Source organism: Melanostigma gelatinosum (genome assembly GCF_949748355.1).
Source record: "Melanostigma gelatinosum genome assembly, chromosome: 17".
Classification (NCBI taxonomy): Eukaryota; Metazoa; Chordata; class Actinopteri; order Perciformes; family Zoarcidae; genus Melanostigma; species Melanostigma gelatinosum.
The window spans coordinates 9,170,695-9,190,071 of NC_136650.1; the positions used below are offsets into that span (position 1 = coordinate 9,170,695).

The 19,377-nt window shown below is 43.0% G+C and overlaps 1 protein-coding gene across 1 annotated transcript; it reads left to right on the plus strand.

The window, feature by feature from the left end:
- Positions 1-686: 686 nt before the first annotated feature.
- Positions 687-12,511, plus strand: chrna11 (cholinergic receptor, nicotinic, alpha 11; the record flags this gene model as incomplete). The annotated part of the gene is made up of 10 exons (XM_079288527.1): positions 687-738; positions 2,464-2,603; positions 2,814-2,858; positions 3,177-3,286; positions 3,380-3,459; positions 5,648-5,815; positions 5,911-6,105; positions 9,223-9,309; positions 10,317-10,426; positions 11,789-12,511. The coding sequence occupies 10 exons, from the start codon at positions 687-689 to the stop codon at positions 12,509-12,511; spliced, it is 1,710 nt and encodes a 569-aa protein (XP_079144653.1).
- Between the last annotated feature and the right edge of the window lie 6,866 nt (positions 12,512-19,377).

The window sequence follows — 19,377 nt, forward strand, 5'->3', positions numbered from 1 at the left end:
GTGCTGCACGTGCTAACCAGCCATAACAGATATTAAAAGGAAAAAGGGGATGGGAGATGTTAAACGCAGAGGTGATTCATTTTTTTCCAATACTCCTGTTTTTTGCGCTCAGTTTTTACAAAACAAATGGCACCGAAAGCACATTTAAAACATTCTCTTATTTTTTTTCTATGAGCTGCTTCACCATGTTCTTCTGGACGTAAACCGTTTTCCTTATCACACTTTTTCAATCAATTCTCCGGTGGCGTTTACAATGTTGTGCATCATCTGTTTCTATTGTCTTGAAAAAAAAGGGTCAACTCATGGCGACAGACCAATCAAAAGCTCTCCCTCCTCCACCTCCTGCTCTATCTTCAACCCCATTCTCCCCATCACTGGCATTTTCTCCCCCGTGCTCTCCATTTTAGTCCCACCTCCCAGAGAGACAAGGAGACAGAGAGAGAGAGAGAGAGAGAGAGCCCACAGCCATCATCTCCTCCTCCTCCTCCTCCTCCCCTTGCGCTCCCTCTCTTCCAGCACACGCTCACACTCCTTCCCTCTGATGCCAACTGGATGCAAACCGGGGGATCTCCAGCAGGTTCCTTAGTCTGTCCTCCCACCCCTCCTCCTCCACCTCCTCCTCCTCCTTCAACATCAGGAGCTTCTCCTCCTCTGCCTCCTCTTTTCTCCTGCTCCCCACCACCAAGATGTGGCACTCGGTGGCTCTGCTCCTCTCTGGATTCTCTGCTTTGATTCACGGTGAGCCTGAACGACTCTCTCTCTCTCTCTCTACGTCTTTCATGATGTTTTCAGAATTTCAGCAGCGGCACTTTAGTCTCAAAGTGTGATTTAATAGGGAATTCAGGAATTGGAGTCGGTTGCGTTGGAATAAGAATTCAAAGTAGAGAAAAAAGACTCCAGGAGAAGAAAAGTGAAAACTGGCTCACCTGGTTGCTTTTTTTGTTGAAATTCTCTAGGATTTTTCCAAAATGATGTTTTTTTTGGATGTACATGACCTCGGGGATGGATGCCACTACAGGAGATGTTTAAACGGGCCGATTGACAGAAACAGTAGAGAAATCTGAGCAGTCATAACATTTCATTGCTTTTCTTTCCTCTTTCCGTCTGAATCTGTGTGCGTGACAGGAGATTTCACCCGCACAGAAAGCAGTTCATGATCAATTAAATTGCACACATATGGGCTCTTCTGTCTTGCCTCCCTTGTTGTGTTGATGATGCGTTACTATGCTGATGAACACTGAGTTTTAAAGACACTAGATGGAAGGAAAGGGCTCCAGGGCTTTTCCATGGCTTTGCTTTGACTGAAACCATCTTTCAATGCATGAAGATTTTGCCACTGCTACCGCGACTTCAACCCGTTCTTTGCACTAGAGCCCTTGAACCCTGACGATCTCCACAAATAAGCTTCAAAGTCAGAAACGAAAGGAATCTTCCCCACTGTTCAACAATGTCTCACACACAGCATGTTCAGCATCTGGCTATAAGCACGCTATTGAGGTTATATAACAGCAGACATGTTTTTATTGCTTTACTATTGCACCGACTGGAGAAATCGTATATCTTTTCAGCATCATGTAATAATAACTTCCCTGTACTTAAGCGTGGTATGAATGGTAGATTAAGAAACCTTTAAAAGCGTGGCTGTGTTATGATGGACCCACTGATTGGAAACATAGAAGAAGCTGCAGCAACATTCTTAATTCATTCTGAATTGGTTTGCACATCTGTGGTTCACAGTGCAGTCTGCTTCAATCAGTGCATAAATAAGTATATTTAATATTGTATGTGTATTCGGTCTGAGCACTTCAAACGAACCTCATTATACAATCATTAGTGCCAATTACCCCCTAATATGGTTTCCCACTATTTCTAATTCCTTTTTGTTTCTCTCTGAATCTTTCTCCTGTTTGTCGATTTTCTTCTGTATTTAAAAAAAAATGAATGTTTAATAATTAAATCTGACTGAGATGCTGGATCTCTCTCCTTTGCAAAACCATAAAAGTCATGATAAGTGTGACTAATGGTGATAAAATATCTTTTTTTTTATATTTCTGGAAATTTCATCATTGAATCCCGTTTCTCTCTCTTTCATCTGTCGCTTATCTTTTTGGTCTTGTTCTTCGGCTACTCATAGATAAGGGAGTTCAGTTCCTTACGGCTAAATCTTCTGATTTGATCAGCAACATTACTGTTATTTTTGTATTTGGAGTATCCGTCCCTGCCTGACTGTACTCCCACCCAAAAGTCTCATTTGATTCCCTCGTGATGTTTTTGATGGAGGTTCTTCTTGAAGATTGGTGTCCTTTTTATTCGCTATACGCAGAAAACACAGACTTAATCTGTTATTAAGGGCTTTATAGGGGACCTCAACTTTAACATACAGAGTTTATGTTTTCAATAGTGTGGAGTGCAGCTTGTTTTCCCAGATTTATATCAATATTATGAATTTTTCTGCGTCTTTAGTGTCGTTGCAGGGTCCTCACCAGAGGAACCTGTTGAAGAACCTCCTGAAGGACTACAACCGGATGGAGCGGCCGGTGGGCAACGACTCCCACCCGCTCACCGTCATCTTCACCCTGAGTATGGTACAGATCATGGACGTGGTAGGTGTCTACAGCCGCCATCAAATATGCGATGATCTTTTAAAGTTGTTAAGAATTCCTGAGACTTCTTCCAGTGTTTTTCGGGATTTGGAGATAAAAATGTCACTTTAATCTTAAATAGGGATGCAAAATAGTTTCTACTCTTTGGCTCGAGAACAAATGATTCGAAAAATAAATGTGCAATTGTTTTTTTTTATTTATATTTTGTAGGATGAGAAGAACCAGGTTCTCACCACTAACATGTGGCTACGGATGGTAAGGACCCCTGAAATGAATTTGTTGCTCGGTGATTTTTATCTGAACCGGTAAATTAAGATCATGGTTGAGATTGCGAGAAGAGGGATTTCAAGATTAAGGTCAAAATGTGAATCTGATATCTCTAAAACGTAGACGAAAGTAGAGTTGTTTTCAGAAACAGCGCACCTCTTTGACTGTAAGGTAATATACAAAAGTGATTTTATGTCTTTGATAAATATGAATCTCACCTGTAAACTGAGGGGATTGAAGATAAAGCAGCTTGCCTGTACTGCAGTGCATTGGGACACAGACCGTATCTGCCTCTGTGTGTTTCAGGGCTGGTTCGACCACTATCTCCAGTGGAACCAGAGCGAACATCCCGGAGTGAAAAACCTCCGCTTCACCACAGACCAGGTCTGGACACCAGACATCCTGCTCTACAACAGGTAAAACACGGATAAACAACTCAACTCCTGCCTCATACAAACACACATTATATTTCAACAAGTAGTGTCACTTCCTTCCCTGTCCTCCCTCAGTGCAGATGACGACTTTGACTCCACCTTTAAGACCAATGTTCTGGTGAACTCCAGCGGCTACGCCGAGTACCTACCTCCAGGTGAAGTAACTTCTTAATTTTGTTTTCATTCGTTCACGCTCTCACTATTCGTCATCCCTTTCTCCCTTTCCTCTCATCCGATGCAGAGGCAGCATCTCACTCTGCGATATCCGCATGTCTCAACTGTTTGTACATTAATATTTCATTGGAATAAAACAGCATCGCTTGTGTCTCACTGGTTTCAGACTGTCAGCAAGACCTGTGCAAGTGTGAAAATAATACAGGAATAATAACATAGCGGCTCTCCTGGGTTTACACCGATTCCTTTGTGCACCAGCAGCAGGCTGGATCGAACACAAGGAGACGGTCGGTTGAGGTGAAATGGCCTTCTGAAGCAAAAGTCGAGGACTGTCTGCTCAGAAAGCCAGTGTATCAATTCTATTCAGTGGTCCATGTTTATTAATAGGGTGCTGCTGAATGTAAATACAGCTCCCTAATGCTGAGATTCGGATCAGAGCCAACCGGGGAAAGAATAAAGAGATAGTGCCCTGCTTTGGTAGAATAAGGAAAAGAGATTTTACTAGAAAAGATGATGAGAAAGAGAGCAGAGAGAGATGAACAAAATAAAAACAGAAAGAGAATATGCAGCAAACCAGCTTGTTGTTTTGACTCCCTCACACACGCCTGGTTGTAATTCGTGAGGTCTTTTTGGGCTGTTATGATCAAAGGCAACAGGTCTGTGGGTAGCAGTTATGGGTAAGGAGCTTGACAAATGGTAAATCATTTAAAGGTGGAGGATCTCAGGTGTCTGCTGCACACCATCATTTGTAGAAAAAACCGAGTTGCAGAGGTAAAGGCGTCATGTTTGGGTTTAATATATATACCGGGAGATAAGGCGTAACAGGTAATGCCTTCATGATTTTCAGAATGATGGAGTTTTATTTTGGGAGCCGTGCTGCCAAAGAGAGAGAGAGAGAGAGAGAGAGCGAGAGAGAGAGAGAGAGAGAGAGAGAGAGAGAGAGAGCGAGAGAGAGAGCGAGAGAGAGAGAGAGAGAGAGAGCGAGAGCGAGAGAGAGAGAGAGAGAGAGAGAGAGAGATCCAGGTGTCTCTTTTTTGTGAGCGTTGCTTCAAGGTTACTGGATATCTGATGAGAGGGTACAACATCACACTGTGCATGAAGGAGAACGGATCAGTGGAGTGCAAAGGTAGACAGAACTACTGGTGTAACTACAGGTTTAGTGCCGCAGAGGCTCATAAGATGAGTAATCATAAAGACACTGTCCTCGTGTAGCAAAGACAACAACTGGGTGCAACTGGATTCATTTGAGAGAGCAAGGGGTATATAAAAAGGAAACGTATTGATACTTACGTCGGCGTCATTTTTGTGATCAACCTCTGCTTTGAGAGCAGCCTTCAACCCGCTGACCTCCACTCTGGAGGCTGATTTGCATAATCGGCAGCTTCATAACGAATGTCTCTGGCTGTAAGTCCTCGATGGCATTTTGGTTCTGCGTGCCTCTGAAACGTCTCAACAGGGCTTGATTCATTTATTTCACTCATTACTTCAAGGGCTGCAGTTTGCCAGCGACCACTGCGAAGATCCTTGTGATTCTTCGTTTTGGGGGGGTGGACACGTGCACACGTGAGGGCATTTGATTTGCATAATAAAAGCGGCATTATGATTCGAGCAGGGTGCACAATCTCATTTTGCAGTGTCATTTTGATGTTTCCTTCGATGGCCGAGGCTGAGCTACAGCTGTGAGCGCAGGAACAGCGTATGTTTCTGAAAGCTGCGGGTGACAACCTTGCTGCCAAGTTGTTGTTTTGTTATAAAGACATTTCTTTGATGGTTGGTTGTTTGCAATGTAGTCGTTGCTTTCACCTCTCTAGCCTCCAAACTCAATTTTAAAATAGAGTGAGAGAAAACTCTCTATAGACGTGCAGAATGTTCATAAAACTCCTCTGACAGTGCGGACTCTTACTCTTACTCTTCTCTTGTGATGCAGCACATTCCGCACCATATAACAATGTAAGGTGCTTGAGTTCATTGGAGCTGGATGGATATGAAATGAGTGAATGATTCTTTCTGACAAGCTACTTGATATTCAGGACAGGTTTTCTTTATAAGTGGTCCTCCGGGTGATTTCTCACCTTGTCACCATTAAACTGCAGGGGTCAACGCTGTCATTTAGTCCATTGATCGCAGAGCTTTAACCCTCTGCCTCCTGTTCTTCTGTCTTCTTCTCAGGAATCTTTATGAGCACTTGCAACGTGGACGTTCGCTGGTTCCCCTTTGACGTCCAGAAGTGTGAGCTGAAGTTCGGCTCTTGGACGTATGACGGCTGGTTGCTGGACCTCCAGATGAACGACGCTGACATCTCGGGCTACATGACCAATGGAGAGTGGGACTTAATTGGTGAGAACGGTGGAACATTTACATCGCATCCTCATATCAAACATCCAGTCACAGAGAGCAAAGGAGTCAATGTCTCTCTGTCACTGTTCCTCCAGGAGTTCCCGGCACCAGAAGCGAGAACTTCTACGATTGTTGTAAGGAGCCGTACCCGGATGTGACGTTTGTCGTGACAATACGGCGGCGGACGCTCTACTACGCCCTGAACCTGCTCATTCCCTGCATGTTGCTGTCTTCGATGACCCTGCTCATCTTTGTGCTGCCGGCTGACTCTGGGGAGAAGATCTCACTGGGTGAGCAGACCACAAAGATGGTGGAGGAAATATAATGGATGAAAGGCAAACAACCACACAAGAAGTGGGGGAAGAAAGCTAGATTAGTTTGACAAAGTCCATCAGTCATTCATAATTAGTGTTAAAGGTACCCTGTGTGTATTGTATAAGTCACATGAAACCGAAAACAACCTCAGATAACACTATTAGAAGTTTGGTGAGCTTAATAAAACATGGCGTACAGGAGAAGAGTTGCATCACGGACTAAATGTAAACTCTACATTGAAAAGGCAACCACACTCCTTCCATCACCAGCCAGCCCATGGAGTGTCCATGGCCATATATCTCCAACTTGGGAGCCGTCATGCTCCGTGGTTTGTAAAAGGAAACCTTCCTATAAAGACGAAAATAGAGGAAGCAGTGGTGCTGAAGACTATGCGGGGCGGGATGAAAGAGGCACAGGGAGAGAGGGTGGAGCTGAGAGAGGAGAGGGATTACAAGATGAAATAGAAAGATGAGAAATGAGAGGAGGAGGAGGAGGAACAGGCACAGATGGGTGTGGGAAGGTAGAGAAAAGGGAATGCAGACAGGAGAGGAATTTGAAAAGGATGCGACAGGACAGCACAAAAGAGAGAGGGAGGACTGATGGCACAATACTACGCTGGGGGAGAGAGAGAGAGAGAGAGCGAGAGAGAGAAAGCCGTGGTGTCATCAAGGAGCTGCAAATACATTTTAATATCCGTCCCAACCTGTTTAGAGCACAAGATGGATGATGTTCAACTCATCCGACACCAGACTCCAGATTACCTGACCTTGCATTGAAAGGATAGTTCCATTGATCATAGAGGCAATACAATTGGAAATAATTTTGAAAATCAATTGTTTGTTTCAACCATTTAAAAACTAAAAAAAGCTAAATTATCTGCCCTCTCAAATGTTTATTGAAAATTGATTATCTTTCGGGGTTTTCTTTCACTGTTGGCGAGACAAGAAAAACATTTTAATATGTCAACTTGGGCTGTGGAAACTACTATGGAATTTCTTACTATTTTCTAACATTTTATACACAAAACAATGAATTACTTCATCAAGATAATATCAGCAGATTAATAATAATTAAAAAAAAGTGAATTGCAGTCCTTTTTCTGACATTAGAATAATGGTCTTTGTACCAGTCCGATCACTCACCATATACACCATAATAATAATAATAACAATAATAATGAATCATTAATGTTTGTGCTTTTCCGTCGCTACGTATGTCTGACTGAGAGGGAACTCAGAGGGAAGCCGTGGCAGCTTTGTCAAAGCATATCCTTAACCTCAATACAGGATGCATTACGCGGCGTTTCTCCACAGAAAATAATGCCAAGCCTTACACACACACACACACACACACACACACACACACACACACACACACACACACACACACACACACACACACACACACACACACACACACACACACGGCCAATTAACCTATCGATGTCATTAAGCCCAGTGAATTGATTAGAGGGAGAGAGCTTACACACGGCCTTCCAGGAAAATACTCCGTCACTCCGCTTGATGGAGAAGACACGGGGACCAAACGGCTGGGCCTGTAGGGTGAGAGGGGCACGCTTTTAAAAAGAATAAGTATCATTTATGAGACAGGACGCAACATAAAGGAAGCATTTTTAATTTTCTTAATGTCCTTTAAAGGATGTTCATATTTTATCTCTCGGCTAAGGAGTTTAATTCATTGCTTCTGTATGGGGACAGTTATGCCAACAAAGCACTCCTTAAATCCAGTGAGACAGATAGTGTGGAGGTGGATAAATGAAGATGTAGATGAGTTTCAGTGCAGGAGTGTGTGTGTGTGTGTGTGTGTGTGTGTGTGTGTGTGTGTTCTCATATAGAAAGCAGAGTTTGGACCACTTTAAAAAATGTATATTTGCTGTGTGGAAGTGCTTTTTGTTGTAGAGCTACAGATCATCAAACAGTAATGTATTGTGGGAGCATCAGCTGGGCATTTACATAAATCGAACGTGTTCTCGTCCCGAGTGCAACTGTTTATCAAAACGCCAAACACACGCTCTCACAGGAAAGTGCCGCCACTCAGGGGAGGGGACTGAACCACGACATTGATTGCTGAACCAAATGTAGTTCCAACATGAAGTTCTCGGATCTCTCTATCTATGCGTCTCTCTGTCTATGTATCTAAATATCTAATAGATGCATAGACAGATATTATCAATCTGTCTATGTATCTATCTATCTATCTATCTGTCTATATATGCATCTCTCTATCTATGTATCTATCTCTCTATCTATGTATCTATATATCTATCTCTCTATCTATGTATCTATATATCTATCTCTCTATCTATGTATCTATATATCTATCTATCTATGTATCTATATATCTATCTCTCTCTCTATCTATGTATCTATATATCTATCTATGTATCTATATATCTATCTATGCATCTATCTATCTATCTGTCTATATATGCATCTCTCTATCTATATATCTATCTCTCTATATATCTATCTATGTATCTATATATCTATCTCTCTATCTATGTATCTATATATCTATCTATATATCTATCTCTCTATCTATGTATCTATGTATCTATATATCTATCTCTCTATCTATGTATCTATATATCTATATATCTATCTATATATCTATCTCTCTATCTATGTATCTATATATCTATATATCTATCTATATATCTATCTCTCTATCTATGTATCTATGTATCTATATATCTATCTCTCTATCTATGTATCTATATATCTATATATCTATCTATATATCTATATATCTATCTATGTATCTATGTATCTATATATCTATCTCTCTATCTATGTATCTATATATCTATATATCTATCTATATATCTATCTCTCTATCTATGTATCTATATATCTATATATCTATCTATATATCTATCTCTCTATCTATGTATCTATGTATCTATATATCTATCTCTCTATCTATGTATCTATATATCTATATATCTATCTATATATCTATATATCTATCTATGTATCTATGTATCTATATATCTATCTATGTATCTATGTATCTATATATCTATCTCTCTATCTATGTATCTATATATCTATCTCTCTCTCTATCTGCAGGCATCACTGTCTTGCTGTCCCTTACCGTTTTCATGTTGCTGGTCGCAGAGATCATGCCAGCCACATCTGACTCCGTCCCTCTTATCGGTATGTGACAGACAGACAGAGAGTGTGTGTGTGTGTGTGTGTTTTTCCACGAGTGGTTCACATGGTCCTTTATGAGCAAGTTCTTGAACTCGACACATTGCTACAACAACATTTAATGAATGCCAATATAAAATCAAGAGGTTTTCCTGGCTAGAGGGAAGTGTCCATCTGACAGTGAAACATAAATCAGTGTGTGGTCTTTGAGCGTTAATTCTCCCCGTAGTAATTCCAAGAGGTGCACAGAAGGAACTAGCTTCTGGTGGTTGTGTGTTAGCATGATAACATGTGCTAAGCAAAAATGACAGCTGAGGCTAATGGGAATATCATCAGCATTACAGCATAATGATGATGTTTGCAGGTATCAATTAATAAACCAAAATGGATGGATTGACACCGACTTGATGATGGCTCAACACAAAAAGTTCCAAAGTTATTACAATGTATCCTGAGACGCATCTTCGGAACACAAAAACACAATTACAACAAATTACTCGACAAAATGCCAAAAAAATACCATCTGCTGGCCTTCAAGTTGAATTGGCACACGGCTGGATATTATATTTTGCCAGCTGAGATTGCAGCCAGAGACAGATGCAAGGCCATATCTGCCTGAAGACACAAATCCTGGTCATTAAAAACCTCAGAAAACTTCCCTGGAGGGCTGCTTTTAGCAGAACTCCTTTAATTAAAAAGCTACCCATGCAGTCTCAATGTTGCTTTTACAAACACAGTGTTGAGACGAGCAGGCAACGGGCGCAGGTCGGTAGCAGGTCACAGGTCGGCACGAGGATATTTTACAAAGGATGTATTGATTTTGACATGAATAGTGGAGAAACTGAACATGAAAATATGTTTTTATGATAATCTGATATTTTTTTGTCTTTGGACTTTCTATTGGTCAATCCGTCAAATGAGAACCGGCTTTGGTCAACGTGGCTGTCAACAATGCAAGTGGGTATTACATTGTGTGTGAAATGAAACCTAACACCATAATCTACTCCGCCCAGGTCAGTACTTCGCCAGTATAATGATCATCGTTGGGATGTCAGTCATTGCCACAGTGGTGGTACTGCAGTATCACCACCACGATCCAAATGGGGGCAACATGCCAAAATGGGTGAGTCTTCGCTCAAACTCTTCATCATAACCTGAAGTGTATTATCAGTCACACACATCATGCTGTCCAGCGGGTCAATCCCCGTTAATGGTTGGTCTCCCTATTTCAGATATGATACATCACGATTATCAATCTCAGTTTCCTTTTCACTCCCCGACTTCCTCGGCTATGACTTATTCGTCAGTGTCAGTCTGCAACGGCCTCGCCGCAGACTTTAACGAGAGTGTTTTTCAAAGCGCTCCGGATGTAGGCGGTTTGATTTGACTCATTCCCTCTTCTTAGTTTTTCTTGCCTTCTGTTAAACACAAAAACATTTGAAATGTGGAAAAAAAAAAGGTCTGAAATAATGACATGACACGTACAAATGATATGCTATTGTTTAAAAAACCCTGTCATTTGAATCAGCAAATGAAATATAGGATAACATTGTTTAGCTTTTTAAAAAAACGGACAGGTCTACATTTATCGATATTTGCACAAAAAGCCAGGCTGCACGAGAGTGCAGATGGCGCATTTATCGACACATTGAAGGACGTTCTGTTGATGAACGGCCTGTTAAGACAGTCCGACGGCCAATTAACGAGCTAATTGATGTGGTCCGGATGAGAGCACTGAACCAGCACAGTTCATAATTGCAGCCTGGACAAAAGCAACATCAACAGCAGCAGCAACAGGGACTGTTCCCTAGCCAGTAAACACACGAGCTGGGGACTTTATCCCGCAGTCATCTGGACATTAGCTTCTCATTAGACGCCCATCTGGCAGCTGTTGGACTAAAACACCCTTTCAGGGGACATGTAGTCTCTTTCCAAGGGAGTTTTCTTTCATGTTTGAGGAACAGGAGACGAGAGGAAACAAGAGAAGAATAGAACAGGCTTTACTCAACTCAACTCGCAGGCAGCTAATCTTCCCTTTACTCCAGTGCTGCAGTTAACTGAGACAATATTGGAGGCTCATTACACTGTGATCTGACAGTCAATCTCAATAATTCCACCGTTTGAATGCAATGCTGTCTTTGTAAGTATCCTCTCTGCTGCAAATACAGTTAAAGCGAAACATCTTCTCTGCCTCAGGCGCTTTAGCGACGATCTCACACTTCTACTTATGCAAGTGCAGCTGCATTATGAAACAAGATGCAAGGTTGGAAATATTACCAACATCAATCCACGACAAATGAGGCTATTCACCCGGCTTAACTGGTGTCCTGTGAAGGTCAGAATGTGTAGGTGGTTATCATTGTTTGGTGGCCCTCAATGCTCTCATTATTTGCCTTTGCTTCCTCGTATGCTTTTATGCTCCGCTACCTCCTGTCCTCCACTCTCATCTTTACATATCTCAGTGTCTCTCTCTTCCTCTCTACAGGTGCAGCTCGTCTTGCTGCAGTGGGTAGCATGGTTCTTGCGAATGAAGCGACCGGGAGAGAATGACGACCCCGAGCGGCCCCCGTGTGCCCCCCACTTGCGGCGCTGCTCCTCGGGCTCCCAGAGCGGAAGCATCCCGAATCCACCGGACCCCACCCTCCATCCACTGCACCCACAGTACCTGGCTCCTCTCCATGCGGGGCATCCTCACTTCCACGTCCAATCGAGCGCTAACAACAACGGGAACCTTCTTTACATGGGCTACCAGAGCATGGAGGACCCTTCGATGCTCTCAGAGCCTCTCCAGAGAAATAACATCTGCACGGGGCCTCTGCGGGTACCAGGTAGCCCGCCTCCTCACCTCCCATCCCAGTTCTGCAGCTCCCCACCACCTCCCATCCCCAATATGGACACTGTCGGCTGCCCCAGCACTGTCTCCAGTGGTGGGGGCTTTGGAGGTGGACCCGGAGGGCTTGGCGGGTGCTCGACTGCGGGGATAGGAGACCCCCAGCTACAGGCCATCTTGGAGGAGGTGCGTTACATGGCAGACCGTTTCCGGGAGCAGGACGAAAACGAGGGCGTGGCCGACCAGTGGAAATTTGCAGGGGCTGTGATCGATCGTCTATGCCTGGTGGCCTTCAGCGTTTTCAACATCATATGCACCATCTCTATCCTCATGTCAGCTCCCAACTTTGCGGACGCCATTTCAAAAGACTTTGTTTGAAAGCAAAGAGGAAAAGGGAGGAGGAGAAGCGTGAAGAAAAGGATGACGGGAATTCAATTGAGGATAAAGGATCGAGTGGGCCCGGATCCAAGGAAACACAATTTCCAGCGGACTGTAAGCTCTGTGATTTGTGATTGCAAGGAACTTGGAAATAGTTAAAAAAAAAAAAAAAAAAAAAAAAAAAAAAAAAACATTTTCTTTGCAATACATTCAGTTTTGTAACCGATTTATAAGACGACAACAGACGAGGAAAGGGGTACAGAGTGAACTTAAAATGAGATTAGGGTGATCAGGGTGCTTTATCGGATTCTTGACACGGTGAAACGGATTCTTGTGGTTAATTCAAAGACTTTAACCACAAAAATGAGGAGAAAGAAAGAAGAAGCAAGAGACGATTATTAGTCAACAGCAAGCTCAAGTAATAAAGCTCTTAAAGCAATGGGGAGATTGAGAGTAAGAGACGGCAGATAGATCGAGAGATAAATAAGACAGATATTTGGCTGTTTTTTCTTTCTTCTTGAGGACACTTGGTCACTCCCACATGTTGAGAATGGACGGCATCATTTAAAGTGGTGTGAGGAAGAGAGCGCGGGGAGAGGATGAAAATCAAAGCTCCTCCGCAGCGGGCACAGTGTGCGGCGCTTATTACCACTGGGAAACTGAATCAACTGGTCGTCAACAACGCAATGGCCAGTAACTGCAGCACAGTGGGGGCTTGAACCAATAATCACCACGGAGCAGTTACCTGACTGCATCTGGCAGGTCCTAATGGACCACCAGATCTCATTGGATCTCGTGTTAAAGGTGTAATCACTGAAATGGGAGGTCAGGTCTTTGAAAGAACAGGAGAGGGACAAAAAACAACAAAAAAATCGTTCAAAATCCCCAATTTTAGGCAACAGCCTATCAAATGTCTGCCGGATCCCTTCAAGAGGTTACAGCTATGTAGTGATTTCACACATATCTAAAATGAAAGATGAGATTTTAATGGAGCTGTATTTTCATGAAATTGAGTCCAGTTGATAAAGTGTTGAATTAAAAGGTTTGACAAAATATGTCTTTAATTAGTTTGGGTTTGAGAGGATTTGAGTCGTCTGCTAGCAGTTTGAATGTGTGCTGAATGCAAGGTTAGCCTAGCTTAGCTCACTTCAAGGATGGCTGTCTGAAAGCTGTATTACACAATAAGCAGAGAACTTCCAATCTACTTCTTTTTGACCTTTTATGACCCTGTTCAAAATCATTCCCATTTCATTACAAAGAGTTTCTTAACCCTAAACCAGAGAGGAATGTCTGTGGCATGTAACAGTTCAGCAAACAATCCCAGTACAACAAAATACTGAATACGGGAATAGTGAAAGAGTCAATAATTGAGTGTTTTTGGACACGGCCCAAGATTATAAGAAAAAGATGCGTCATGAGTCAGAGATCCAGCTGAAAGTGCACCTACAACAACTCTGTTCTGCACAATTCAGCAAAGGTAATCGCTGAGTCTCTCAATGCGTCACTGAGTCCAAGATAGTGTCACATTGTCTTCAATGTAAGTTTTCATGTGGATACAGCTCGTGTGCACCGCCACTGAAAATATGTGGAAATATCTGCAAAAACGGCAGAATAAATAGTGTATTGATTCATGCCCACACACATGAAAACAAATGATCAAGCATTAAAAAACGGGATGAAGTGTGTTTTGTTGCAGTTGAGAGATACGCAGGAAGTGTGCAAAAATCAAACAACCCTCAATAGTTGCTCGATATAGTTTATATCGTCAACACATCCTATGAAAAAACAATTAAACCTGGAATAAGTTATGTTACATTGTCTGTGACATACAGACGTGTTTCCAACACTTAAAATCAGGTCACAAGCGTATCGGTTCATGTTAAGTCATTTGTGGTCCGGTGTATGAAGGACCGACTCTAAAGCCCCTTTTCCTCACACTGAGCTTCACACGGTTTGACTTGGCGCATCAATCAAGCACGGCAGGGATTTGCATCTCCATTACAACAGAACAGGGCTACCTGCTTAAAGGTGTGTAAGAGCAGACAAGTGGTCAAAGTAGGACGTGTCTTTAATAGCTTTTGAGAATGGTCTGTGGTTCAGAGGAATCAGCCATTACGGACTATGGCTACACAGATAACACTTGTTAGTAGGAGGACACGTGTGTTGTTGATTTTGGTATTTTCAGGGGACTTGATGACAATGAGAAAAGTATATAATATAGGCAGCCTGATCCTGTAAGGAGTTCATTCATGTTTGCTGAAGTCCAACAGGACAAAGTACGTTTCATACATTCCTGAGCTACGCTGTCTCCGGTGGCTTGACACCTTTACTATCCACATGGAGAGTTTAGAGACAGATACATCTCTAAACCGCTCTTCATCTTCTGTCTCCTCTCTCTGAAGTCAAGTCTCCCAGCAGGCAGAAAGTAAACTTCCTGCTGGGAGGTTTGTAGAAGGATGTTTTCCTTCCAGCACATACCGACGCCTGAACCCTGACATCTGTACATTTATCATCCTGAAAATAAAGGATTCTCCCTTTTTTCTAACCTTTGGTCTGCTCCCTATCTTTCCCTGTTGACAGTGGCTGGCCCTACACCCAAAAAAAGAAGAGAAAAATGACAGAGAGAGAGAGAGCGAGTGGGGCTAAGAGGAGAGGAAGTGCTGACGCGCAGGGAGAGCTGGACAGGGCCTTAATGGATCACTCGTTCAGGAAGGAGAGAGGAGGGAGGGAAGGGATGAGATGGGGAGAAGAAGTGGGGAGGGTAAATGTAGGAGCATACCGGGTAATTCATCAGATTTATGAGGGACGGAGGCAGGGGAGATGGGTGCTCAGACAAGCATAACTCAGTCACAGACATCAAACGAAAGGCCAGCGCAGTATATCACACGACAAGGGAAAATATACACGACGGAAATAAACAGAAATTAGAGACATATTTTCATGCAGCTATTCAATTCAATTCATTTTTGTATAGCCCAAAATCACAAATTACAAATTTGCCTCAGAGGGCTTTACAACATGTACACATTTGACATCCTCTTGTCCCGAGACCCTCACAGGAAAAACTCCCCCAAAAAAAACCCCTTTAACGGGGAGAAAAGAGGAAGAAACCTGTGGGAGAGCAACAGAGGAGGGATCCCTCTCCCAGGATGGACAGAAGTGCAATAGATGTCATGTGTAGAACAGGATAAGTGAATTACAACACTATATGTCAATAAGCTATATGTCAATCAAGCCGGGGGACTGCGTGGGGTTGATGTGTGGTCCTCACTGTGTCACGCAGTCAGTGTGCCAGACTGAGTAAAGAATCAAGGGTGTATTTATAGCCGTGTGCTGGTCCTTATTCAGCTCAGCCAAGGCCCCTCTGCCTGACGGGCTGACTCTCCTTTCGGAGGTCGAAAAATGTGCAGCGTTAGCAATCTAGCAGCACTTAGATTTACTGTGTTCACTCAGATGGAATAAAAGAAGAGTGAGAGTGTGTGAGTGTGTGTGTGTGTGTGTGTCCATGGGAAAGATGAGCCTCAGGGTCTGCGTATGTGTAGAATCAATCAGTTGTTGTTGATTTTTCTCACCCCACAATTTTGATTTAATAAGAGCTCGCTGACCTAAAGCTTTCTCTCAGGCCTCACATGTTTTACCAGATGTGTAATTCAACTGAACCTCACCGGAGGCCCCATTAGGCCTCACACAGCTCTACATCTGTGTAAATGGTGCGGCGATATGTAAGCTAAAAAGATGCAATCACTGCAGAGCACGCAAATGAACCAGAAACACAGAAAGAAAGCACATTCATTCATAATCTACATTATTCGCACACATATTCAGACGCACCCGTCCATCACACCTGTTCTCTCTCTAAAGGGTCCTATTGTGTTCTGCTGCATGAAAGCGCCCCGACATCTTGCGGCTGAGGCCGATCAATGCCTTTTAATTACCAAGGGCCCAAAGCACTGGTCGATACAGCTGACGAGAAGCAGAGAGAGAGAGAGCGAGCGAGAGAGAGAGAGAGAGAGATGGAGAGGGAGAAAGAGCGAGAGAGAGGGAGAGAGAGGGAGAGAGAGCGAGCGAGCGAGAGATGGAGAGAGAGCGAGAGAGAAAGAGAGAGAGAGGGAGAAAGAGCGAGAGAGAGAGCGAGAGAGAAAGAGCGAGAGCGAGAGCGAGAGAAAGAGAAAGAGAAAGAGAGAGAGAGAGAGGGAGAGGGAGAGAAAGAGCGAGAGAGAGAGAGAGAGATGCTCCAGACGGTGATTGATGCTCACGCCTACCACCGAGCCTCCCTACAGATGTGTCGTTAGGCTTGATTAATCCTGCCAAGCCACATTCATTCACTTTACAGACCGCCGTATAACCGGCCCGGGCCGCCGCAGTCACAAGGTTAAGTGGACACGAGGTGTCCGACCAGAGGAGCACAGACCTCTTAAACAATAAGTCAACAGTGGCTGCTTGCTCTCTGTAGTGCTGGCTGCAGCACTCTGGTTTACTTGACTGGTGGCTGATATTAGGATACAATGCACCCAACATGCCAAGGAAAGCTACAAATATCATTTGGAAGAAGGAACTTCATGAATGAGGTTCCTTCTTCCAAATGATTTCTACCCAGTGGACCTGCCAGCATTGGCAAAGGCACACGTTTAGTTATTGAGGAATTTTGCTCACTTTCCAACACAAGGAAATCAATGAGGTTTCACTTCACTCGCAGGCGTGAATAATGAACGAAGTCTCATCTGTTCATTCATTTCTTTGAAGCTGTATTCACTTTCATAAAGTCCGGGGACTCACAAAAGTCAGATTAGAAAACAGAATGATCAGAATTTAAAAGGAGGCCGAGATAACAACCGTTTCACGCTGAGGAAAAAATCCTTGTGACAAGTAAACTTGGGTGTAAAATTGGTTGAGTGTCCCTTTAAACGGTGCTTAATTCCAATGATCAGAATGAGGGGAAAAATGAATGTCACAGTTAATCAGCTCTTTATGCTGATCAATCTGCAATCAGGTTGAAAATCATCACGCAGCTTTAAACGGACAGTAATTATTTCTTCAACCCTTCACCATCACAGCGCTCGAATAAATTACATCAAAAACCTGTGAGCAAAATATGAAAGAATAGAGGTATGTCCCAGAAATGTTTGTGCTTGAGGTGAAGCATACCTGATGACAATGTGTTAGAATTTGATGCAACCCACAGTACTGTAAGAAGCAGGAAATCGCATTTAAATTCCATGAGACACTGAAGTTTGATGCACATATTCATATATTATGCAACCAACTCGTCCTTAGTTGCCCCTCTCAGGAGAATGTTGCAATGCACTGCAACTCAATTGGCTTTTGCTAAAATGAGGAAAAACAAACGGGGATAATCCAGGACGTCTCTGCACGAAGGGTGTTAGGCGGAGTCTGGATTTGAAGCTGTTGTACCTTTTAATTACACATTACATAATTATGTGAGTTTTTTTTGTTATACGTTATTGGAGATTTCAGATCCATCCTTCCATTCTGAGAAGCAGACACGAAAGACGGACAAAGAACAAACCAAACGGCTCAGGACCACCACAGCTGCTTCTGAGTAAAACAGTGTGTGTGGGAGAGTCCCACACACACTGTTTTCACTGGAGCCTCAAATGGACGTTAAGTGGACTGCTTCCTACTGCACAAGTGGACACATTTCCCCTCAGGTGTGACCACAAGCCGGAGGACATTATTGCAGCCAGACAGTTCAAATCAGTCGACTGTTAAAAAAAAAAAAAACCTTTTCTTATTGTGACTTGAGAGCTAAAGTTGGCTACAGACAGGCATTTAATAAGTAGTAAGACCACGTATGACTTAGTAACAGTTTATAGTCTTAAAGATGAAATATTTATATTTCAACAAATTGAAATATAAATACATGAAAAGCTTGTTAGGTGCACTCCTAAATGTCACCTTCCCCGTTGCTCGGCCAGAATAAGGTGCCTGTGGACCTTTTATTAGCGGCCGTGCTCCCTCCCTGCCACGGGACCCGTTATGTACTGCACGGCACTACTCCCTTTCCTGCAGACCCGGGGCAGTTTTCAGGAAGGAAAAGTGCTTTTTATTAAATGGAAGAATGGATGGTATACTCTGCAAGATAAGCACTGCTGCAAAGCACTGCTGTCCATAAATTAAATCAAGAACAGTCTCTTTGGTCTGTTCCATCATTCGGTTAAGCTCCCAAAAAGTAGTGGCACTCTGCATTTCTATTCATCGTAAACTCCTTTAAGCTACAGAAATGTGCATCAGGGAAATGTTTCCTGCCAGCAAACCGTCACATCTGTCCCGTGTCACATCTGTCCCTTGTCACTTCTCCTCCAGCAGGCTGAGCACGGAAGTAACAAGTGTTGAGGAATACAAAAATAAATGTCTGTCACATTAGCTTTAGCCCCTTACCTCAGACATTCTGTGACAAACTATTTAGCTCTCAAACTTTTACGACCAGCGACTCGATATGAACCACATTTGCACGAATGCCTCCCACAGGCACAAACTACTTATCTCACCAAAAAAATAAATAAGCCTCAGCACTTTGCTATCCCCTTGCTTGGCAGCTCACAAAAGGAGCACTTTGAAAAGCAATTTGTTCAGCATGGCTGTGACATTTTAGACAAATTGAAATATAAATACATGAAAAGCTTGTTAGGTGCACTCCTCTTCTTTTCCCCCCTTCAAGTAGTGAATCGGTCTCAGATGAGCACTGCTGTTGCTTTATGTCTTTATAGGACGACAGTGTTGACATTGGTCACGTCCCGCTGGAAAGGAAGCGACTCAGTACATTGATAACCACAACCTGAGAGCTCCATCGTTTACCAGCCGGACGATGATTCAGACTACTAACACCATAACGACACCGAGTCCAC